The sequence below is a fragment of the Eptatretus burgeri genome, chromosome 16 (genome assembly GCF_056783735.1).
Source record: "Eptatretus burgeri isolate ZD-2024b chromosome 16, Ebu_testis_v1, whole genome shotgun sequence".
In the NCBI taxonomy this organism is placed as follows: domain Eukaryota; kingdom Metazoa; phylum Chordata; class Myxini; order Myxiniformes; family Myxinidae; genus Eptatretus; species Eptatretus burgeri.
The window spans coordinates 20646665-20673212 of NC_140976.1; the positions used below are offsets into that span (position 1 = coordinate 20646665).

At 42.5% G+C, this 26548-nt stretch overlaps 1 protein-coding gene across 1 annotated transcript in view; it reads right to left on the reverse strand.

The window, feature by feature from the left end:
• The window catches only part of LOC147010667 (mannosyl-oligosaccharide 1,2-alpha-mannosidase IA-like), a 506989-nt gene that overhangs the window by 163006 nt on the left and 317435 nt on the right, over positions 1–26548 (reverse strand). The window contains exon 3 of the mRNA XM_085860010.1: positions 4666–4784. Coding sequence (XP_085716136.1) covers positions 4666–4784 — 119 coding nt within the window. The remainder of the gene's footprint in view (positions 1–4665; positions 4785–26548) is intronic.

Below are 26548 nucleotides of genomic sequence, written 5' to 3' on the forward strand. Positions count from 1 at the left end.
CACCGTTTTAAAAATCATATCCAGCACTATGCACTGGTGTGCACGCACACATCTATGACTTAAACAGTAATTTTTTCAGCATTGTTTCCATTTGTTTGATGATCCAACAGGTTTCTATAAGAAAAACATGCCAGACTATATTGTAAAAACAAGTTTTAATCCTTTATTGTTTTTCACATCAGATGATACAGTGAACATGGGCATCCTGCATTTGAATGGTCTTCCATCTTCAATGTCTTCTTAGATCCTCCTGGTCCAGGATTTATATTTGTTTTCCCCCCACCTTCCCTTGTCTTTTCCATGGAAAATCCGAAAAAAATCATAAAAATATATAATTTATAAAAATTAAAATTACAGCATATTTATATTTATATTTTGACCTACCGACCCTACATTTTATCTGAAGAACTGTGTAAACCAAGTTATAAAATAACTAAGGCCTTCGGTGTCATTTTCCTGGTCTCTGTTTATGCTCCGACTGAGGCGAGTGACCTCACCGTGAAGGACACATTCTACGCCACGCTCGAGTCTGTGGTCGATCAGTGCCCCAGACGAGACACACTTTTAGTCTTGGGGGATTTCAATGCATCGACTGGAACTGATAGGGATGGTTATGAGATGCGTGTTGGTCCCCATGGGTCTGGAACTGTGAGCCTGAATAGTACTAAGTTCCTTGACTTTGCAAGAAGTCATGGACTTAGGGTAGCTGGTTCATGGTTTCAGCACCCACAAGTTCATCGCTGGACTTTGTATTCCAACGCTGGCAGTGCGGCAAAGGAGATTGACCATGTCCTCGTTGATGGTCGCTGGAGGATGATCCAGAACTGCAGGGTCTACCGGTGTACTCAGTTTCTCAATACTGACCACGGGATTGTTGTAGAAACTCTTAAGTTGCACCTTAAATCCAGGAGAATAGTACCATCCCAGCCTAGGCTGGATGTTGGCAAGCTCAAGGATGAGAGGGCAGCTGAGGAGTTTACGAACAGGCTGAGTTGAGATTTGGGGGGTCTGGGTGCTTTGGAAGATCCTGAAGAGTTGTGAAGTGCCTTCAAGACCACGGTCCTTTATGTTGCCGGTGGATGTCTTGGAATTCACCAAAGGGCAAAGAAGAATTTTGTCTCTCAAGGGACAATGGATACCATTGACCAGAGTCGCAGGGCCAGGCTGAATGGCAGAGCTGAGCTGTTCAGGGAGCTGACGCATAAAACTGTACGTGCGCTCAGGGTGGACAAGGAGGCCGATGTGCGAGCAATCCTTGAGGGGGTAGAGCATCACCTGTGGTCACGTGATTCTCCTCCTGCTTATAGGGGAATTCATGCATTGTGCTCATCCAAGCCCAACCCTCGGTGTACTGCAGTTAGAGCAGAGGGTGGTAGGCTCTTGACAGAGGAGTCCGAAGTGAAGGCCCGCTGGGCCGGTTACTTTGAGCTGTTGTACCAGGCTGATCCACCAGCTGTCGAGTTGGATGTCAGGGGTGTTGTTATCCCTATTGCTGACCCTCCAATCAACTGTGGTCCACCTTCATTTGTGGAAACACAGACCGTGGTAAACCGGTTCAAATGGGGTAAAGCTCCAGGGATCCATACTGAACTTCTCAAGGCTGGTGAAAAACTGCACTCCTGTTGTTGCATGCAGTTCTGTGCTCTAGCTGGAACACAGGCATCATCCCAACTGACTGGAAGAGGGGCCTTGTTGTTCCTCTCTGGAAAGGGAAGGGTGATCGCCAAGACTGCAACAACTACTGAGGGGTGAAGCTGCTCTCAGTGCCGGGCAAGGTCTTTGCTTAGATAATTCTTGATAGGGTTCGCCACCATCTGCTTGAGCACCAGCGTCCAGAGCAGTCAGTCTTTACACCAAAGAGGTCAACGATTGAGCGTATCCTTGCTCTTCGGGTCCTCACCAAACTCAGACGAGAGTTTCGGCAGGGGCTGCTTGCAGCCTATATTGAAAACCTCTGCAAAGCATTCAATTCAGTCAATTGGCATGCCGTCTGGAGGATTCTTGGTTTTCGTGGGGTGCCACCAAAACTGATCGATCTGATGTCTGAACTCTACTCTGGTACTGAGAGTGCTGTGAGATGTGGTGGTACAATCTCCGACTTATTTCCAGTTGTTACTGGAGTTCATCAGGGGTGTGCACTGGCCCCGACACTTTTCAGCACTTGTATGGACTGGATTCAGGGGAAGATGTCGGAGAGATCAAGCTGTGGTGCATCATTTGGGAATATCAAGATCTTTGACCTTGATTTCGCAGATGATGCAGTCATCATTGCAGAGACTTTAGATATCCTTTTGGGGGCCCTCGAGGTGCTGAATGAGGAGTCAGAGCTGCTGGGATTACGGGTTTCTTGGGTCATAACTAAAATCCAGGATTTCAATGACATATTGGATGCTGTTGTCTGTCTGTGCCTGTTTGTGGTGAGGATGTTGAGGTTGTGGAGAGATTCACTTACCTTGGCAGTGATATTCATGTCTCTGCTGGCTGTGAGTCAGAGGTCAACAGACATCTGGGTCGGGCCTGGGGAGTCATGGATTCACTGGATAATGGGGGTGTGGCGCTGCCGGTACCTGTGCGGGAAGACGAAAGTCCGAGTCTTCAGGTCCTTGGTGCTTCCAGTCTTGCTCTATGGAAGTGAGACTTGGAATCTGACCAGGGATGTGAGACGGAGACAATTCCTTTGGTACCAGGTCTCTGCGGAGATTCTTTGGCTATCGCTGGTCGGACTTTGTGTCCAACGAGGGGTTGCTGAGAGAGACTCAAATGAGATTTGTTACCTGCATAGTCCGTGAGCATCAGCTTCGGCTATATGGACATGTGGCTCATTTTCCTGACGCTGATGTTGCTCACCAGATTCTCTCAGTAAAGGGAGTCTCATGAGTGGAGGAGGCCAATGGGCTGACCACGTGACTCGTTGTTGCAGCAGGTTGATCAGCATCTCAATGAGATGGGGATGGGCCTGGCATCTGCCTGGGGGATGGCCAGATGGAGGCCCTGGAGTACTGGCAGAAAGTGGATGCAGCGACACGCTGCTCTGGCGCATCCCATACCTGATCTGACCTTCTTCTTCTTCTTCTTCTTCCCTCAGGCTTACCCAGAATGACTTCACCAGACTTTCCTTTTTCCGCACACATGATGTTCCCAAAGTATGACTGTTTTTGTTTTCACGTCAGCGCTTCAAATGTACATGGTGGTCCAATTTCTTCCAGCACTAATTCGTTTGTTCATCTTGCACTCTATGGAATGTTTATCATTCGTCTCCAAAACTGTCAGTGTTCTTCCTTTCTTTTTCACTCTCCCCCACTCACATCCTTACATTGCAAGAAACACCAGAAGAGCAATCGTTTAACCCCAGAAATAAGTGCGAGCAATACACCACTTTTATTTCTGATGAACATGCGGATAAAGACGATGTGTTTGTCATTGTCATTATATTCTTGTCATAAAATGTTTTTTTTTTTTGCAGAATATGTGCTTCATAAGAGCTGATTAACAAACTCCTTGAATTATATTGACGTTAAAGCTTCTCCGTTCCAGCGAAAACACAAGCAAGTCGATCTTAACACAAGCCTGCCATGCAATATTTTAAAATGCCACAAGAGGATCAATTTGAATTAAATGTCCCAAAATAAACAGTTTTGTGTGAAATGCATTTAATCGAGTTTGATGATGGGCTTTTGGTTCGTGTTTATGGTTCTGCAATCCATGTGCGATGATTAATAACAATGATAAACCTGCCGGCGATGGGGGATGGTGCCGAGGCTGTATGAGGCGTTGACCTTGTTAACACTCGGGCAGAGCTTGTGTTCAAAGCGACATCAATAACTTCACACCTGTCTGACATGTGATCCTCGTGCTAATCTCTTTAAGCTAAGCCCTTTCTCAGCGAGCCCTTTTCTCTTAAAGCATGCTCCATACATCATAATAATAACCCCACCGATTTTCACCCCCTAAGGGTGCTCGAATTACTGTGCAGCAATGTCAGAAAGCTAACTGCTCGGCCTCACCAAACGCGTTCCTGACGGTTCATTTCAAAACGATGGTTGTTTAGTTATGTTGGTCCGACTCGCATGGCCACTGTGCTTATGCACTCATTTGCGTTGTTTGTGTTCATCATACTCAATTCTACATTGCTTTGATTTACAACACGGGTTAAGAACCCTTAAGTTGTCCTTTAATGCATTAGATAGCTTGAAAGCATCATGTTTTCTGCTGAGCCATGAGACCTGCCTGGAAGTGATGTCATATGTTCAGTAAGGGAGAGGAGGAAGAGTTTGGGAGATTGGAAGTGAGCGGTGGGGGGCAACCTTCCATCCGTCATTCCAAGCTCAACACACTCAGCAAAGATTTAACTACAGTTCAACTATGCCAACCACTCACTGGTGTTTTATTTCCATGAAGAAATTTAAGAAACTGCATAACATGTCAGTACGGTAACCGTGTGTTTGGTTTGGTGAAAGTGTGTTTGGTCAAAGTGAAACCGATTTGACTGATCTTCCACACAAAAAAGTGGCAAACCATGTTTTGAAGGTGTATGTGTAAAAACAAGCCTCAGAGAGGAAACACAAACTTTAAACTGCAAGATGCTATGCGGCTGAAAGCGTTTCGTCCTGCAACAACACGAGGTTGTCTTTCAAGATTAGCGCAGGCAGAACAGGTTGCACTTACAAGGTCAAAATCCAGATGCTGTCGTACCCACGCGGCTCCTTCCTGAAATTCCTTCCTCAGCCCCATGATGTGCAAGGTGTCCAAAGAATCGACGATGGTTGCCCCCAGCTTAACACTTCCTGCAAGAGACGAGATCGAACATGAAGAAAAAGTCGATTGGAGTCAAAAAGTTTCACACCAAGGTTAGATTAAGATTCATGTACATGTGAATCAATGCAATCTTCAACCGAAACGAATGCCAATGCTACATTCATTATCAGCATGACCATTGACAGGTGCTTGCAGTTTTTTTTGTTGTTGTCGTTACCTCCGCCACAGAAGGTGCACAGAGGTTATGTTTTCACCCCTGTCTGTTTGGCTATTTGTTTGTCTTTAAACAGGATATATTTAAAGGTTGTGGACGGATTCGGACGAAACTTGGTGGACAGGTTGGGTGTGTGAGAAGGACGAATTGATTTGATTTTGGTGAAAATCTGGATGTGATCATTTTTTCCGTGATTCTTCACCATTGAAAGGTAGGACCAAAAACAAGATATAGTACCATGTCTCAAAACGTTGTGGACAAGTTATGACAAAATCAGGTGGATGAGATGGTCAGGTGACAATAACAAGCCAAATAGATTTTGGTTCAGATCCAGATCTAGCCTATCAGTGGGATACAAAATATAATTTTTTCAGCCTGGCGGAGAAATGTGCTTTACTGAGTGCTGTTTTAGTTGTTGTTGCAATTGTCACCCTGAGGACTCGGTGCACAACAACAACAACAACAACAACAAAAGAGAACACTTTTAGATTTACACAACACCTTGCTCTTATTTCCTATGCTGTACTCACACTTTGCACCTATTTGCCGAGCAGAAAATTGGCTCGCCCATTACCGGCTTACAACACGCCAAGAGAGTGCCTCTCACGGGACAGATGAAAACACTTGCGGTAAGTTCTTACCACGACTCAAACCTCTTACAGCTGCCAAAATGCATTTTTTGTAAAACGCTTGCGGTGGACAACATCTTAGATACTTACAAAACTCCTCGGATCATATTTATCCTTGCAAAATAAAGTCTGTGGACCAATGTTGCAGCATTGTACAGCAAATGCACAAATGACTCGATTGCAACCGGTAGCGTATCCGAGGCGAATGGCTCTATTTCTCCGTCGCAAGTTCCCAGCACATTGGATTTTGGCTTCTTGTGATGTTTGGTAGCTCCACTAATGAAGGGAATTACCTCTCAATTATGTGGTCTGCGCTTTGCATTTCCTTCGTTGCAAATGCACACACAGTGTAACTTACTTTGAATGTCGAGTTTTATTTAGAACTGGAAAATGACACGGAATGGGATGAGCATTAATTATATGTCAGATGCAACGGTGATGGTAAGGAAGAAACGAAGCCTGGCATTGGCTAAGAAGTTGGGGGTGGCAGGCTTGGGATCCTCGGGTTCTGAGTTTGAGCCCCGTCTTCCATTGAATTAACACCAGGTGGGGTTGACTCAGCCTGTCATCCTTCTGAGGTCGGCAAAATGAGCACCAATGTAATGGTAATAGAGGCACTGCATCCGTGGCAAGGCTGTTTGCAAGTGTGTGTGTGTGTGTGTGTGTGTGTGTGTGTGTGTGTGTGTGTGTGTGTGTGTGTGTGTGTGTGTGTGTGTGTGTGTGTGTGAGAGAGTGGAAGAAGCCATCTTTAAGAAAGGAATTATGTAATGGGGCAATACCCCCCCCAAAAAGTCATAAAGGAGCACTTTAAAAATGCTTTATCATGCTGGATTGACGGTTTATAATGGCTTTGAGCAAGTGGATGGAGATGAAAGGTAAACACTAAAAAGCAGAGACGCAAACATGACCAACCTTTTCCCGCTATCTCAATTGCAAACAAATAGGCAATCTAGCGGTCGCTGGTTCTGTCACTGCCTTGGTGAATGAAAGGCATATCGACAAAATCAATGCATCACAAATGATTGTGAATGTCAGATAGTGAAAGGAATTCCTGCCATGGTCATAGCTGGCTGACCGATCTGCTTACAGATGGAATGGCTCCCAAGGTGACGACTTCCAAAACACACTAGCATGACAGACGTATTTGCAAAATATATATATATATATATATATATATATATATATATATATATATATATATATATATATATATATATATATATATACACATATACATATATATCGTTCTCAAATTACTCTTAATTTGCTCCTTCATCTTCAATTCTATTTGATTTACATTAGCCTGCATCATTACCCCTTACCACGCTTGATATATTTTTCTCCTATATATTTTTTTATAGTCACAAAACATTCGGGACAGTGTTGATATAAAGTTCCGAAATTTCAATAATCGAACACGAGATGCAATATTGCTCTGTGTTCGAGACAAGATACAATACTAGCGTGTGCTCAAAATGATACAATATGATGGCGTGCTCAAGAACAAGATGGAATATCGTTGTGTGTTCAAGTAGAGGCAATATCATTGTGCGTTTCAGCGTAAGACGCAATAACAATTATGTGCTCGAGAACAAGAGACAATATCGTGGTGTGCTCAAGAAGAAGCATTATTACGGTGTGCTTAAAGAGAACACGCGATATCATGGTGTGCTCAAGAACAAGATGCAATATCATTATGTGCTCGATAATGAAACGCAATATAGTGTCGTGTGCTCGAAAAGAGACAATATCGTGGTGTGTTCAAGAAGAAGCATTATTACGGTGTGCTTAAAGAGAACACGCGATATCATGGTGTGCTCAAGAACAAGATGCAATATCATTATGTGCTCGATAATGAAACGCAATATAGTGTTGTGTGCTCGAAAAGAGACAATATCGTGGTGTGTTCAAGAAGAAGCATTATTACGGTGTGCTTAAAGAGAACACGCGATATCATGGTGTGCTCAAGAACAAGATGCAATATCATTATGTGCTGGATAATGAAATACAAGAAAGTGTCGTGTGCTCGAAAAGAGACAATATCGTGGTGTGTTCAGGAAGAAGCATTATTACGGTGTGCTTAAAGAGAACACGCGATATCATGGTGTGCTCAAGAACAAGATGCAATATCATTATGTGCTCGATAATGAAACACAATATAGTGTTGTGTGCTCGAAAAGAGACAATATCGTGGTGTGCTCAAGAAGAAGCATTGTTACGGTGTGCTTAAAGAGAACACGCGATATCATGGTGTGCTCAAGAACAAGATGCAATATCATTAAGTGCTCGATAATGAAACGCAATATAGTGTCGTGTGCTCGAAAAGAGACAATATCGTGGTGTGTTCAAGAAGAAGCATTATCACGGTGTGCTTAAAGAGAACACGCGATATCATGGTGTGCTCAAGAACAAGATGCAATATCATTATGTGCTCGATAATGAAACACAATATAGTGTTGTGTGCTCGAAAAGAGACAATATCGTGGTGTGTTCAGGAAGAAGCATTATTACGGTGTGCTTAAAGAGAACACGCGATATCATGGTGTGCTCAAGAACAAGATGCAATATCATTATGTGCTGGATAATGAAACACAATATAGTGTCGTGTGCTCGAAAAGAGACAATATCGTGGTGTGTTCAGGAAGAAGCATTATTACGGTGTGCTTAAAGAGAACACGCGATATCATGGTGTGCTCAAGAACAAGATGCAATATCATTATGTGCTCGATAATGAAACACAATATAGTGTTGTGTGCTCGAAAAGAGACAATATCGTGGTGTGCTCAAGAAGAAGCATTGTTACGGTGTGCTTAAAGAGAACACGCGATATCATGGTGTGCTCAAGAACAAGATGCAATATCATTAAGTGCTCGATAATGAAACGCAATATAGTGTCGTGTGCTCGAAAAGAGACAATATCGTGGTGTGTTCAAGAAGAAGCATTATCACGGTGTGCTTAAAGAGAACACGCGATATCATGGTGTGCTCAAGAACAAGATGCAATATCATTATGTGCTCGATAATGAAACACAATATAGTGTTGTGTGCTCGAAAAGAGACAATATCGTGGTGTGTTCAGGAAGAAGCATTATTACGGTGTGCTTAAAGAGAACACGCGATATCATGGTGTGCTCAAGAACAAGATGCAATATCATTATGTGCTCGATAATGAAACACAATATAGTGTTGTGTGCTCGAAAAGAGACAATATCGTGGTGTGTTCAGGAAGAAGCATTATTACGGTGTGCTTAAAGAGAACACGCGATATCATGGTGTGCTCAAGAACAAGATGCAATATCATTAAGTGCTCGATAATGAAACGCAATATAGTGTTGTGTGCTCGAAAAGAGACAATATCGTGGTGTGCTCAAGAACAAGATGCAATATCATTATGTGCTCGATAATGAAACGCAATATAGTGTCGTGTGCTCGAAAAGAGACAATATCGTGGTGTGCTCAAGAACAAGATGCAATATCATTATGTGCTCGATAATGAAACACAATATAGTGTTGTGTGCTCGAAAAGAGACAATGTCATGGTGTGTTCAAGAACGAGATGCAATTCTGTGTCGTGTGCTCAATGACACACAACTTGATGATGTTCAAAAACAAAATGTGACGAGTCATGGATAATCCTTTCCAAAAAAACAAGCTCAACAATGTGTTGAGCTTTCAACAATACTCTCCTGCTGGAAATGCAATGAAAATACCTCTCCATTCATGTGAAAGCTTTTGGCAACCTTCTTTTCACATGAAGTTCTTCTTGAATGAAATCTATGACTCGAATCTCCTCGCAGTGATTGAAAGACAAGTTACTTGAGTCGAGGACAAAATGTGCTTTCTTAATGCTCACCTTTCCAGGATAAGGTTGATGGACAAATGACAGTCCAGTTTTCTCCTTGAACCATGGGTGTTTATTCCTCACCACATTCCTGTCCTTCACCTCCTTCACGTGACTAATATTTAAACTATGAAAGGACACCTCGATGCACTTCCTTTATTTGTTTCTCAGGATGAAACCGATGTCCTGCGGTGATCTCGAGGTATATTATTGTCGTTGTTGTTGCAGGTTATGAAGGTTCGTTTATTCCCCCTTCCTATCTTACGTCCTCCCAACATCCTCTCAATTTACATGCACCCCATCCTGATGAAGACGACCTGCTTAAAATAAAGTCTTTCAAAAAAAAAATGACGGATAATAATAATATTATAATGCCATTCCTTTCGTGCCATAAAGGCACATAGGGCTGCCGAAGCAGTTTCATTGGCAAAGAGTACAGTCCAGAAAGTGTCGCCACTCTGACACAGGTTACTCCGAGTGGTTATTACCGCAGTACATTGGTACTCATTTCACCAACCTCAGAAGGATGACAGGCTGAGTCAACCCCACCTGGCGTTAATTCAACGGTCGGAAAAACAGGGGCTCAAACTCACTCACTCACTCTCAGGTCCCAAGCCAGCTAGCTACCTTAACAATGAAGCCAACACCAGGCTTCCCCTATAGGCTAGGTGAAGGATTGTTGCTGTTGTCAGGTTTGTTGTTACAATTAGCACCTCCTATTAATACTGGTACCCCAGAGTTTCTTAGATCCCCTAGTGGGAGTACTAAACCACCATTTAGGTTTGGTTTTTATTTCCTTCCTGCACTCCCAATTTCCAAACGGTATCAATTTCCGAGCTGTATCTCGGAGCCGGGTGGGATTTTCAGAATGAAATTTTGCATCAATAATGGGAATACAAAAGTATGCGGGGTTGACATAATTAGATTTGGCCTTGACCTAATCCTTAAGGTCATGGCCCAATTATAGAAATTTTAACATTTTTCACCTTAACTCGACTAAGGTTTGTCCGATCGGAACGAAATTTCCCTCCGAGAGAAAGGTATCTAGTTACTTTTGGTATCAAGTTTTTGTGATCGCAAACATCTCATTATTTCTGGAACTTCACAGGCACACAAGGTATAGAGTGCAATTCAGGAAACAGTGCCAGAGAAACGAATATAAATGCACTGTTACAAGCAATGTATTTGGTTTGTCATCATTGTTTTTGGGTTGTTATCGACCTTTGGTGTTCTGTCTGACATTTTGCCTCCAGTTCTTACTGTTGCAATATTCCTCATTTAACATCTCGAGTCCCCTTCCGCACCCTCAACCCCAACCCATCCCACTCCACAGTTAGCACCGTTACACCATGTATCCAACTGGTTTTTGAACGACCTCAGGCTCGCATTCCATCAATTTTTTCCTTCCACAAAGACAAATCAAACCGGCCGACTAATTTGCTCTGTAGATTAACTGATGACAGCTGACAATGGACTTGCAATAGGTTCAGACAGGGTTTGAAGCTGTACCTTTTTCTGATTTGTACAAAACAACAATTCTTTCATATAAATGTATACTAAAACACACACACACGACGTGTTTTCAATAGCTTTGACTTACTAATCTTCAAACAATAGATGCTGGGTTGTCGAGTTTCAAATGCATATCACAACTAAGTACAAGAGTCAATGACAGAAGGAAAGAAGTTGATAAAAATTGAAACATAGCCAATACACAGCAGGGAAGGAAGTGCATTGAGCATATTTTGTGCCTTTCATACAATTCCTGCCTCGGCGTTTGTCAGTGTTGTCATTTATTTGAGTACCAGAACACATCATTTATACCCGTCTTTCCCGACAGTATTTCATTACAATTCAGTCTCTTCCCTTCCTGCCTGGCTGATACTGCTGTCTGCTTTGATTGCATCTTCCTGGATCCAAATGTTCCATCCCGTGCTCTTTTAAACCTACGCCAGAATGAGATTCATCAGAATCGAGGTCATGGTTCGATGTAGACTGTTTCAAGGCTTCCTAGCCGAGCCGACCTGTTAACCGAGGGGTTGGTCTGAGATGGCCCTGGCGATCTGTCTTGCGGAAGAAGTAGGATTAGATTCGCTGTGACATAGCGATGCACTGCCTGTCGCCCATGCTTTTAACCATCTCCTCCATTGACTTCTTAACACAATTCGGCACAATGGTAAAAGCCCATCCAGACACCGAGTGAATGCTGAGCTTTATGCGTGAATACTTCGAAGCTCGAACGTTAGTCTGGTGTAAGAAAGAGTCGCGACTTACATGCCTGCTTTCCAAGTCGATTTATTGAAGACATCTGGAACTGAATTTAGACCATAAAGTGGCTTTCCTGCAGGCTCTTTCATTGTGCTGAAACCTGAGGTTTTTGAAATGCATTAAACCAGTGAAGAAGGGAATATCATACTCTTAAAAGTCTGTCACAATTTAATTTATGTTCTTTCCATTGAATTCCTCCAGTTGAAACATACTTCTCGCATGAGCAATTGCATCAGTTTGTCCCATAATGCACCTGAGATGAGTTTGTTATTGTCCATTTTGTATCTAGGTCATTCCTTTTCAGTGCTCATGTTTCATTGTGCTTTAAGACCCAGCGGTTCTTTGCCCATGATCATTCTGCCGAACTGCACTTCGAAAGTCAAACGTCCATCAACATCCTTTTGTTCTTCCCCTTTGTCGGTCACGGGACCAGTTTTCATTGCCAAATCTACTTCTCCAAGTCTGCCATTCAAGCACCGTTCATTCCAGGCACACCACGTCCCATATTAGTTTGTGATGTTTTAATCTGCCTTGCCTTCTCATTTCCAGTTCATTTCACTCCATTTTGCATCCAAGCTTTTCTTTCCCTTTGCCCTTTAGTGAACCACGACAAACATAAACAAGAAAAAGAGCAATCAGAGATTGCAGACCCTCACCAGGACTTCTTGTGAGTGGTGTATTTTTTTTTTATAGGTTTTCGGGTCAATCCAATATGGCTGCCAAACCATGTGACCTATGATATCATATGTGTGAACCTTTTGCTCCTCATGGACAGGTGGTCATCAGTGTGACCACTCCTTGGCTTTTTTTTTACAAGATCTTGGCTATTCGTTGTACACCTTGGCGTCTTGGTTTTCTATAGGTTTTCTTGGCGTATCGGTTTTCTATTATCATCGCTTTTCCGAAACCTTGTGAATTCTTGGCTTTTTTCATTGGCTCACCTTGGCATTTATGAAAATGAGGAGTGGTCACACTGGTGGCCATACGTGTGAAGTTTCGCTTCGATTTGTTCAGCCATTTCAGAAAAGATTTTTGAAGGTTAAAAAAACAAAAACAATATGGCTACCGAATCGTGTGACCGATGACGTCATTATTGTTTTTCTTTCTGTGGACCATTTTATCCCAAGGTGACCCTCAAATATTTTCATACTGATCGGATGTGGTGTTCTACATATACAATTATGACGTCATAACAAGGGCACCTATGACGTCACAAAAATTAAACTCATTCCCCATGAGGCGTGCTTGCTTCATGCCAAGTTTCAATTTTTCAGATATACAGAGATCCAACGTTTTTCTGTTTTTCCAATATGGCTGCCACACCACGTGACCTATGGCGTCAAAATTATCATTAAAACATTGTACATGAGAAGTCACACCAATGGTGAAAATTTTCTCTCAATCCAACTCGTGGTTGCAAAGAAAAACACGAATGTTCTGTGCGGACAAACAAACAAACAGACAAACAAACAGACAAACAAACAGACGGACCCAAATGCAATACCCTCTCCTCCTGTGAGGGTAAATATTCAGTCCGGGCCATTTTTCCTGGCAGGAACAGCAAGGTAGAACTATCAGTGGGACAACCAGGAAAAGAGGAGAGGGTGGAAGAGAGGAAACGGTGAAACTAGGAAGTAAGATGGGAGCATTCGGAAAGGTTATTCATGGGGGTAAGAAAGGTCATGGCATGGAATTGGGGGTGACAAGCACTGCTCGCTTGAAGCCCTGTCGGGAAGAGCGAGACAGAACAGCCTCTGGAAGGTGGTTCCACAGATGGGAGAAGTGAGGAATAAAAGTGCAGGCAGCCTGGATAACTATGAAGGGGTCACAGGAAGAATGTATGCGTCTGACCCTCCCCATGACCAACCAGAAGACCAAATACTGCATTCGAGTCATCAGAAGGAACCCGAAGAAGTAAAGAGTAAAGATGGAGTCATCAGGAGGAACTTGGATAGGATTCGGGTTTCAGCCACTACTCCATGACTCTCAAACCCATCCAGGCACAGCCAAATGAGTGTTACAGCAAAATATCTGCCATAATTTACCTCTCCGAGACAGATAGATAAAGAAAGGGAAATAAAGAGCGAAATAGAGAAAAGAAAAGAAAAAGCAAGAATTAGAATGAATGAAGAGAAGTGTGAAAAAGTGGAAAGAAATGTGAAAGGAACAAAGAACGAAGATGTCGGGAAGAACCTGGACAGATAGATTTCAGCAGTTACTCCCCAGGCTAAAATGCAGCAACATGTACAAGCTAACAGAGGTAACTCATCAAAGTATTTGGTACTTGTAACACGTGAACATAAACACTCGTCAGCAGAATGACTTGTGATAAATTTACAAAGCAAGAGGTGTTTTTTGCCTTCCCTTGTCAATACGCAAAGGCACAACCAATACCTCAAATTTACCGGCAGCCGATTCATCCTTCGAGTGGTGCCAAATGGACTGCCACCGGTCCAAGCCTTGACTAAACGAAAGCCAGGTCACCCTCACAGCGGACAATTGTGGCCACATCGTGAAGCCAAAATGATAGTGAGTTAAACAGTAAAGTGCCTCTCTTCATTTCTTCCACTTAAATGTGGAATTCTCAGCCAATGTATGTCACTTCAGAAGTAAACTGCAAGTACTATTACAATAATTTGCTTTGTTCTTCTGCAAGTTGATAAAGCAATGAACGAACATGTTGTTTGTACAAGTTGGTAAAACTTTCAGTTGTACGAGCGATTGGTTGGACGTGTACTTTTGGTCAATAACACACATTGGAAAGCCATCCATGACCATATAATGTGTGGAAAATGGCAGACTTCTGATACACTGTCCTCTCCCTGTTTTCTCCCACTCTACTCCCTTCTCTACCCTCTCTGATGAGCCTCAAGCCCTTTTATCCTCAGCTTGAAAATATTATATCACTTTTGATACCAGCAGGGACCCTCAGAAATTCTGCATAATGTAAAATGTGACTTCAAGTCTTCAACCCCTCATTGCAACCCTAACTCCTCATCCCACCCCGCCCCCCACAAGCCTCAACCATCCTCTCCCAACTCTGCCTCCTCTCTGCCCCCACCCCAACTCTCTGTCCTCCCCTCCCAATTTATTCTTCAAGTCCTCAACTCCACCCTCCCGGATCCCCAAGTGTTCAACCCACCTCCTCCCACCCCCAAGTCCTCAACCCCCTCTCCCACCCCCCACCCCCAAGTTTCATAGCCATTCTCAAAACTCTCTGTCCCTTCCCTGCCACCCCTCCCAAACTCCATCGTTCCCCTTTCTTTTTCAAATCCTCGGCCTGTCCCTCTCCCACCCCGATTCCTCAACCCCTCCCTCCCAACACCTCAACCTCACTCTCCCAACTCTCTACCTCATACCTAAGTGTATCATTACTTTCACCACCGAAGATGGATGGAGGTTTCGTTTTCACCCTTGTATGTTTGTTTGTTTGTGAGCAGCATATCTCAAAAAGTTGCAGATGGATTCAGATGAAATTTGGTGGACAGTTTTGTGGTGTGACAAGAACGAGACTACTCAATTTTAGTGAAGATCCGGACTTGGATACTGGAATTAAAAAAAAAAGTTATTCCTCACCATTGAGAGAGAGGGCAATCAACGATATATCACACGATATCTCAAAAAGTTGTGGACGAGTTATGACCAAACGAGGTGGATGAGCTGGTTAGGTGACAAGAACAAACTAATTAGGTTTTCATTAAAGTCCAGATGCAGATCTGGCCTATCAGTGGAATACAAACATAAACTGTTCAGCCTGGCCGAGGTACACGCTCTTTGAAGTGCCGTTCCAGTAATATAAGAGCTAAAGGCAAAAGCCAAAGGAGTTTATGCTTCTTTCCTTTAAAAGACACAAATATTTATTTATTTCAACCCGAGATCAAATTCAAATTGTCTGTATTTTTAAAATGCAAGGCTCCTGGAATAGCTTGTTTACTTTTACTGGAATAGCATCAATGTACTTTTGTGAATAACAAGGACATTATGATAAAACAAACAAAGCATTAACAAAAATAAGATTTGAACCAGAGGTAACATCATCAGGCAATTGCTCACATCAAAACCTGCCCAGGATGCATGCATTCTTCCAAAATCCCACACGTGGCCTGTTTACAAGCTGACCGCTCACCTCCATTTGGTCACATTCACCTCTGAGATGTGTAAACTGGTTCAAATCTCGACCGAGCTATAAACTGTCATCCTTGTGTTTCGAATGCCAGGTCATGCACAAACAGGAGTGCCATACATTGGATGCATCCAACCAGACTTGGTGGTCTAATGGTTAGAACATCTGCTCTGAGTCTGGGAGGTGGGCTGTTCGAACCCCGGCTCATGGATACCAAAGACTTTAAAAATGGAACGTGCTGCTTCCTTGCTTGATGTTCAGCATTTAAAAGGACAGAGTCCAAACAAACCATAAGTTGGTAATAATTGTGCAGGCTTTGATGGGCCTAATGGCCTCCTTCTGCGTTGAAGTTCCTTGTGAGGGAACTCATATTATTATTTACGAGCAGGTACCTGTGGAAATTCCGTGTAATGTAAAATATAACTTCAACAATATTATGCAAAGAAGAGTTAAATATCATGGGAATTTAATAATGTATATATACGTGCTCCCGAAAGATTTTGCTTTATTAAACCAATTCCCACCCACTCCAAGTCCTCAACCTATCCGCCTCAATCCCAAGTGTTCAAGCTGCTCCCCAAAGCCTCAATGGAATATTTAATTACTTACCCTCCCCTATCCACCTTAATATTATGCCATTATCAACTTCATCCAACCCTACCTCATCATAACCTGCTTTCCTGCCTCCCATCTCCTTTCACCCTTCTGGCCTTCTCTCGAGGTCCACATTCATAATCTCACGAGATATGTCCCGCAGAAATTCCATGGAATGGCCACTTTCAAGTGATTGTGATCAGCCAAATTGTGTTCATATATTGTCCTAAATTAATTATATTCTTTGTGATGAATAAGTACAACGTTAAAATTAAATAATGAGGAAACAACGTTTAATTCACAATCTTGCAAGATTCCATCACCTTGCGATATATGGACAGACAGACAGACAGACAGACCGTAACAAATGTATTATATTGTTACGGATCTGGAAACTATATGCATTCAAACATACAGAGGTCCCAAAGGTCAGTTATTCCGTTAAGTACATGTGAGACAGGTCCCTTCCTTTTGTCCAGTGAGAGAATCAAAGGTGTGCATTGCAATGTTCTTTTAGGTAGGTTATTACATCCAACGAACCATCCAACAAACCATCGAAGACCATCCAACAAACAAACCGACAACAACACTGAACAAGCGCTTCACTCGCCTAACCAGCGACTCGCTGTCCGAGACAGAATCTCTGGCAGTTCCTTCTCGGCTTCCACAAACTTTGTAACTTCTTTTTGACGAGTATGGGAACGCGTGGAGTGGGGGCGGGATTTTCCCGGCATGGCCGAAACCCCGACCAGAAAAGGCGGACCCATGGGAGCCCCGTCCAATCAGGGCAGACAGTGATGTCTGTTCCAGCGAGCTCCCACCCCGTTTGGGGAGGTCCATAAAAGTTACGACGCCATCCTCAGCAGAGTTCTGAGGAGATTCGGTCATTGGTTCTGAGTAAGTCTCTTGGAGGAGTAATGAGAGTTCTTTTGGAGGAGCAAGTAGGTTGGTGTGCGCTCTACATTTTGCTGGCGTTCGTGGAGTTTTCCTGGGTCCCGTCCGCGACCCTGATCTCCGCCCTGGGACTCCGACTGGCCCGCTCGGTTTCCTCCACGGGCACGAGCCCCACGCATGCGACTGTGGGCCGAGCCGCACGACCAATCGCAGGTGCCACATCTCGGAGCACTCCCTCTCTTCAACGTGCAGGTACCCACGTGAACTGCGACCCCCAGCTCGTCTCTCCCTCTCTGGCTGTGGGGATCTTTCAATAAATTGTCTGAGTGTACGTCTGAGTGTGTGGGCACATCTTATAAGTAGAACTGTTGAAGTATTTTCCATCATTGTAAATTCTTGCTAGCATATCTGTGATAAGTCTTGCCCTGTGTCTTTTTTATTTGTAAATAAATTGCCATTTTTAGAAATGTTCCCAGTTCGTTTCTGTCCTTTCTTGCATTAGTCCAGCATGGTTCGGATCTGAGTTTAGCCGGGTTTTTATACCCGATAAGCCGTTAATTCCAGCAGTTCCGCTTTCTAAAGCCGCTTTAGCAGTTCCGCTCGACTGCACTCAAACCGGAGTTGGTAGTCGGTAGTTCGAACTCTACCGCAGTCGGTAGAGTGACCCGGTTCGAACAAGACGTGCCGAGGGCGTGTTTCCCCGGTAGTCGGAATCGCGTAGTTAATTAGGTAAATTGGTTCGAGACAAAAAGACCCTATGCTACGCGGTTGAGATATTGGCGTCCACGGTCAGTTCAGCGACCCGCCGGCTCGCGGAATTATCCGGAGCGACAGCCTACAATTCCGGGGAGTCTGGTGGGAGACGACATAACCTCCCCCATCTAGTGGTCGTTCTCGCCAACGACCCCTGGCCCGCAACAGTTTGGTAGTCAGGAAGTGGGATTCGAACCCCTCTGCCCCCACAAAAAATTTACAGGACACCAAACACAACAGTTTGGTGTCAAGAGTGCAGATACGAACCCCTCCGCCTCCATAGAGGCGCCTCCAAGGAATCCTTAACCACAAAATGAAAAAGTGAATCCAATACCTGTTGCAGTACCTCTCCCAACCACTTGGCAAGTTCATGTTGTGCTGATCGCACCATGGACAGTATCGGTCTCAGAGGGATATTCTCCTTGTGAATCTTCGGCAGGCCGTACATTCTTGGACGTTGGGCTTCAACAGGTTTAATTCTGTCGTCCACCTCCTTTGATAGTTCTCCACGTTTGAGAAGCTGCAACAGTCATTTGACGATCTGACCTTCCACCTGAGGCGTGCGATCATGTTCCGTTACACCGCCCAGATATTTAAATTTGGTTTTGTCTTTCAGGATGTCCATCATCTTGTCGATGTAATCAATCTTATTCATGATTACCACTCCGGTGCCTTTATCCGGTTTGCAGATGTGAATGGCAGCATTCCTCCTCAATACTTGTATTGCCAAGAGAACATCCCGTTGCATGTGAAAATCCACGACGGCATTCGGGATTCCACAGAACACATGCACGAGGTCCGATAGTCGAGCCCTCAGTGCCTGGTCTGCTTCGTTTGACACAGCCTGATGTGTTGATAGTTGAGCATACAGGAGTTCAAACTCGGCAAAAATGGCTTCCCTCTTCATGACAGTATTGAATTCACGTTCTCATTTCGTGGTTAAGGATTCCTTCACATTTGCAGAATCAATTGGAGCTAAAACACTGACAAGTGAGGACAACATCATGGCATCCTTTGATATTAAAAGCTTGTTCACGAATGTCCCATTGACGGAGACGATTGAGATATGCGCCCATTTGCTGTATCACACCGATCTGGAACAACCGATGATCTCGGAACACGTCTTCATGGAATTAATGAACACAACAACAAGGAGGTGGAATTCAGTTTTAACAACATGATGTATGTTCAAACGGACGGTGTGGCCATGGGTTCTCCATTAGGCCCAGCTCTTGCAAATATCTTTGTAGGCTATCATGAAATTCAGAAACTGACTGGTCGGCAAGGGGTCGATTCCCCCATCGTATACTATCGGTATGTTGATGACATTTTTGCTTTGTTTGAGTCTCGAACGGCATGTGACAATTTCCAGGCATGGATCAACACTCCACATCCAGCGCTGAAGTTTACCATGGAGCTGGAACCGTCAAACACGTTACCGTTTTTGGACGTGATGGATCCAACCTTGGTTTCACAACATCTGTCTACCAGAAGCCCACTTTCACAGGGCAGTATACTCGGTGGGACTCCTTCAGCATCACGAGAAACAAAATTGCCTTGATCAATATCCTGGTTAACAGAGCACAGAGGATTTGTTCACCTTGTAATCTCCCTGCTGAAATTGACAAAATCATGAATATACTCGGTGAGAATGGTTATCCTGAGCATATAGTTAAGAGATACATACACAAGTTTCTAAACACGACAAAAGATCGGAAGATTGGGCCGGACAAATGTCCAGTCTATATCAGGATGCCCTGGAAAGGGCAATCATCACGAAGGTTTGAAGTACAAATTAAATATATTGTGTCCAACACGTTTATGGCTGTGCAAACCTGAGTAATCTTTACCTCTCGCCGTTTGCTGACGTCAGTCAACAAGGATGTGCTACCCACCTCACAAACCAGCAATGTTATTTATGAGTTTAAGTGCCGATGTGAAGCTCGGTACGTGGGCCGCACAACACTAAAGGCCCGGTCACACCTTGACGTTTTAGCCAGCGATGGCAACGTATTAAAATGTATGTAAAACGCTGGCTTACGCTGAACTTTTGATGTTTTTTTTTAAAGATTCGGACGTATTCATAGCGACTTGGTCTTATGTATAACGCATTGGTAACGGACACAGAACGTTTCGTTGTGTTATAGATAACTTATACCAACGAATGCTGAACCTGTTGTCGGCCTACACAACCGATGCCCAACGATAGTCTAACTTAGGCATAGCGTGTTGCACGCATCGCCGACGATGTCGTGACGTAGCCTATTAAAAGGCTGACGCACAACTATTCGAATCATAACTGCCGTAGAAATGGAAGTGTCAACATCGCGGTCACACTTTGGCGATCTTGCCAGCGTATGCCGACCAAAGAAAAATGTGTCTAAAACGTTGGGGCACGTCAAATACGGTATGAGTAAGTTTGGTATACATGAGTAGAACGCTAAAGTACGCTATCATACGTCGTAGTAAGTAGAGTACATCAAGAAATTTTAAACATGTTCAAAATTTTACGACGTACTCGGCGTATGACACACGTTCCGCATGCGATGGGGATAAGTTTTACACACGATATGCGGACGCTGACACACGTCCACAAAGGCTACTTATAAGCTACTCATAAGTCGAAACATGTCGCGGTAATGTCTTTTTTTACGTGAAACTTATTTCTAACTTATGTTTGACGTGCTTTGAACCAATTCTTTACGTAGTCCCAACACACATCGACGTATGTAGACGTATTCCAATGACGTCTTCCGGTCAACAAAAAAAATAAATTAACGTGTTTCTAGCTTACAACTGCCACATAAAGACGTGTTCCCAGCGGTTTTGGGAATTGGTATATAAAAATGCTGCTCATAAAAGGGGAACCCAACAGTGTTTTCGAGTCCTTTTTGAGTCGATGTCCATGTCAGCAGTAACAGTATCAGTATCAGTATTAGTATTAGTATTAGTAGTAGTTTGTTCATGTTGGCAGTAGTAGGTGAGTGTGAGGGGGAGGGTGTGGGATGGATCGTCCTTGCGTCCGCGTGTCCACGGGTAGGAGACATCTTTTCACCATTGTTCGAAGTTCTTCGCGGCTAATTTTTTATGGGGCTTTTTCAACAATGAGCTATAGCTTGTTTTTACGATATAGGTCTATTCATAACGGGTTGGACAAATACACAATGAACTAATAATGTGCATAGAGCGCTTTGATTACTTATAGATACGATATACCAACGAATAATTATCGTGAAGCCGGCGTTCACAAACTCTGCCCAACGATAGCCTAACTTATCCATATCGTGCAGCAGTTTATCTTTGCCGGTGACGTAGGGTTTGCTATTCATAGGCTGCCACTCAACGATTTAAATGGCTGCATCTCCACTATTGAAAGTAGACGCTTGCGCTCAACAATTGGATTTTTTTTTACACTCAACGACTTTTAAACGGTACCACTCAGCTATTTTCATTGTTTACAATGAACGATTTAAATTGCTGTCACTCGCCTTTGTTTTTTGACGCTGGGGTTTGGAAATTTGAAGCGTTCCTTCTGAACGTGTTAAAACGCTCAAACTCGACTATTTTAAATAGACGCTGCCGATGGACAATTGGAATCATAGCCAAGCTAGACATCGAAGTGTGAACATCCTCGTCATGCCGAAGAAAAGTTTGAAGAATGCTGCAAATAAGTGTCCTGGCCGTGGCTGTGGACGCTGACGCAAGGACGATCCATTATACCGACGTCTTTCAGCCTATGAGTCACTTAAAAGTAACGTCTGTCGATGTGTGGCAACGATCGCGTAACGTGCCAACAACACGTTAATCATAGGTTAGAAATAAGTTTCGGGTACGCTAAACATTACCTCGGCGTGTCTCAACTTATGATTATCTTACAAGTAGCATGTGTTGACGTCTGTCAACAATCGCAGACTGTGCATACAACTTGTGGCCAGCGTAGCGGAACGTGTGAGTCATACGCCGGCATACGTCTTGAAATTTCAAGCATGAAAAAATTTGAGGACAACCAAAAAGTACAACGTTTAAAGCCAGCGTACAACGACGTATGGCAGTGTTTTTCAGCGTGCTCTCAATGTTATCAAAACTTACCCATAACGTATTCAACGTGTGCCAGCGTTTTAGAAAAAAAATTTAAAAATCGGCATACGTTGGCTAAAACGTCAAGGTGTGACATGGCCTCAAGATTGGATGATCGGATCAAACAACACATCCCCTTGGTGATTCGAAGAAAGATTGTGAGGGTTAGAACACAACCAGTGCGAGCATGGAGAAATATCCAGCAACCACCCACCACTGTACCTGCTTCATCTGCCATTGCACAGCACCTGGTTGCCAACCCTATCTGTGCAGACCAGTACAATGCAGATATGTTCAGGATATTGAGCCGAGGTCGGAGCTCGTTTCATTTACGTATGTTGGAAGCAACCGTTATCCTTAACACCGATCCAATATTATGTCGTCAAAAGGAATTTGTACGATCTCTGTGTCTCTTTCAGCATGGAAAGATCACGGGAAGTACGGTAACAAATGGTGAATGAACCTTAGGGGAAACCCATCCCCCCTCTCTCCAGGATGTGGTTGCAAACGTCAATCATCGACGAACTCTGCTCAGGCCAATGGGTGCTCGAGGTGAAGATGATGAGCCGACCAATGGGCGTTCGGATTAACCGTGACATCATTACGGTTGAACCAATCAGCGTCTGCCTTATTGAGACCTGCGTATAAAGCACGCGCCTTAACCTCCTCCTTCATTTGCTGCGATTTTTTTACCCTGAAGAGTGCAGCATGAAAAGCTTCGGTCACTATTATGTCGTGTTTGTTTGTATCCATATTAAATATATCAATATGGATATATGTATATATGTACAGCATACACACACACACACACACACACACACACACACACACACACACACACACACACACACACACACACACACACACACACACACGAAAAAGATTGGGGTGGTTGGGATTACACATTTTTAAACAAGAAGGCGTTTCCAACCAAAGTAAAAACTCGATTGACTCCGCGAATTTGAGCAAAAAGGCGAGAACAGACCCGGTCTCAGGGCAATGTTTCGCCAGCTTCACAGCCGGCTTCATCAAGCACATGTCCGCTTTTTATTTCGATACGATCACTCATTTTCGGTCACGTGCTGGTGTTCGAGGTCAAATGGAGGAGTGCTATTTTAAATTTTATTTTGCAAAAGCAAAAACAAAGGTCAAATCACATCATTGAAGGGGTGTTCTGCTCTTTTTTGTTTTTATTAACACGTGGTCTGGTGTTGTATGTGTGTGGGTGAACACATGTGTGCGCTTGTTGTTGTTTTTGTGTTCGTGTTTCCGGGGCATGAACATGGCTGGTTTCGTGTCCGAGTTGGTCATTCTGAGGTGTTGGTTGTGTGGGTGTTGAGGTTCTCGTTGGGTGTTGTCCACATGTGGATGTGGTGTTTGGGATTGGGTGTTTGTTGCTTTGGATTGGCGTGAAGAGCCGGGAATGTGGCCTAAATGGGGAGACGGTGGACATAACCACACAATACACACCTAAAAGCAAATGGGGAAAACTGGATGGTTCAAAAGGCTGGATAAGGTGAGCAACAAACAACACTCAATCCCAAACACCACATCCACATGTGCACAACACCCAGCGAGAACCGCAAAACTCACACAACCAACACCTCATCATGCCCAACCCGGACACGAAACCAGCCATGTTCATGCCTCGGAAACACAAACACAAAAACAAAAACAAGCGCACACACGTGTTCAACCACACACATACGACACCAGATCACGTGCAAATGAAAACAAAAAGACAGCACAGCACCCTTTCAATGATGTGATTTGACGTTTGTTTTTGCTTTTGCAAAATAAAATTTTTAAAAGCCCTCCTCCATTTGACCTCGAGCATCAGCACGTGACTGGAAATGAGCGGTCATATTGAAATAAAAACCGGACACGTGCTGAGCTGAGACCGGGTTTACTCTCGCTTTTTTGTTCAAATCAGTGGAGTCCATCGAGTTTTTACTCTTGGTCGGAGCGCCTTCTTCTTCTCTAAAAAAAAAAAAAATAATAAATATATATATATACATATACACATATACATATATATATATATACATATATATACATATATATATATATATATATATATATACATATATATATATATATACATATATATATATATATATATATATATATATATATATATATATATATATACATATATATATATGTACATATATATATATATACATATATATATATATATATATATATATATATATATATATATATATATATATATATATATATATATATATATATATATATATATATATATATATATATATATATATATATATATATATATATATATATATACATATATATATAAAAATATACATATATACATACATATATATATATATATATATATATATATATATATATATATATATATATATATATATATATATATATATATATATATAACTGGGCGTAGTGGCGTGCGCCTGTAATCCGGCTACTCGGAAGCTTGGGTTGGAGGATCGCTTGAGGACTGGGCCGCGTGATGAGAGGGTGTAGGGCAGCCCAGGATCATGGTGAAACCCAATCCTTATCCCTGTGTCATAAGAGGCAACCAGGGTTGCGTCAGGAAGGGCATCCGGCGTAAAACCTGTGCCAAGTCAGTATGCGGATCATAACGGATGATCCGCTGTGGCGACCCCTTACGGGAGCAGCCGAAAGACGAACAACATATATATATATATATATATATATATATATATATATATATATATATATATATATATATATATATATATATATATATATATATATATATATTTACCAAGGTAGAAATATTTGGGCAGTTTACCTTACTATTTCTAATCAAATCCTGATACCTTTGAAACTGATTGTGCTTCAGGCAGTTTTCACCTCTGATTGTGATTTCCCTTTCTGCAGTCTTCCATCAGTTTTGATTTGATTTCAACGTCAATGTATTTTTTCAACCTTGTGTTCCTGTCAGGGATTTAAGCAAATGTTAAAAAGCCTTCCTTGTTTTGCGAAAATTATGCGCAAAACCTTTGATGCTGCCTTGGGCACTTCAAGTGCTATTAAACTAACTTTTCTGACCATGGTTTCCAACACTTCTTCCAGATTATCTTAAATCTCTCCCAACGAGCCAAGTGCCATGATAACTCCCAAGCACGACTGTACAACTCTCGTTCTAATGCTGGTGCACCATTGTCCCAATTTCAAACTAGAGGGGGAGCACTCGGTAGAATGCAAAACCTCCGCTGCCAATACTTCTGGGTCACTTAAGTGAACCTGATATCCTATTCATTGTAGGTCAGAACGGATCAGACTCTACTGAACCACGATTGAATAAACTAAACTAGATCGACGCGCATGTAGAAATGGCCAAAAAAAAAAATCGAAATTTTTTTGAAAAAAAAGTGTAAAATTTCTGGGGTTTTTTTCTCTAACAATTTTTATTTATTTATTTATTTACATTTATTTTTTTTTTAATTTTTTTGGGGTTGGAAATCACTTATAACATGTAGAAATGCAAGAACAAAAATTCAAATATTTTTTCAAAATGCCCACCATAGCGACCATATTGGACTTTGGACCAAGTCCAAAATCTAATGGCATGATCCTTGGACCATATCTAATCCCCCCACCAAGTTTCGTCGAAATCCGTCCAGGAATTTTTTTCCGTAATACTGTTCACAAACAAACAAACAAACAAACAGACAGGGGTGAAAACAGTAACCTTTAAATATTAAGTAAATATTTAAAGTAAAGTAAATTAATAAATAAATTAATTTATTTAATTGTAAATTAAATAAAGCATGGAAAGATCACGTAAATAAATAAATAAGTAAATTAATAAAGACATTAATGCTTAAACTCATTTGTGGTCACATAGCAATACTAATGATTGTGGTGAAACAAAGCCAATCGTTGTGTTCCCAACTGGATTAAGGACAATTTAATTTAAAATGGAAGGACGTTTCACGGTTGTGATAATATTGTGTGACTCAATAATTCTGCTGCTTCTTATGCTCTATATGAATTTTTTTTAATTAAAAAGTGCATTTTCAAGAATAATACTTTTGAATTGTTAATATTCATGTTTATTATGTGAGAATCGTGGGGTGGGGATTAAATTGAGAAAATCAAAAATGAGAAAAGGAAGATGAGAAAGGATGTTCAGAGAGAGAGAGAGAGAAAGGTGGCAATGAAGAGATGTAGAATTAAGAACTCATCTTGCTGGTGAAGGCCTGTGTCGATCTGCTTCGGCGGACAGGTAGAACGATGGATGGAATCAATAAGGACATTGATTGGGGTGTGCGAACTGCCGGTGGAAGCAAGTGGAAACCGTTGTTTTGGGCATCAACACTTCATTGGAGCAAAAGAGTTTGGTGCATGGTTTATTACGATTTACAAAAATGTATATT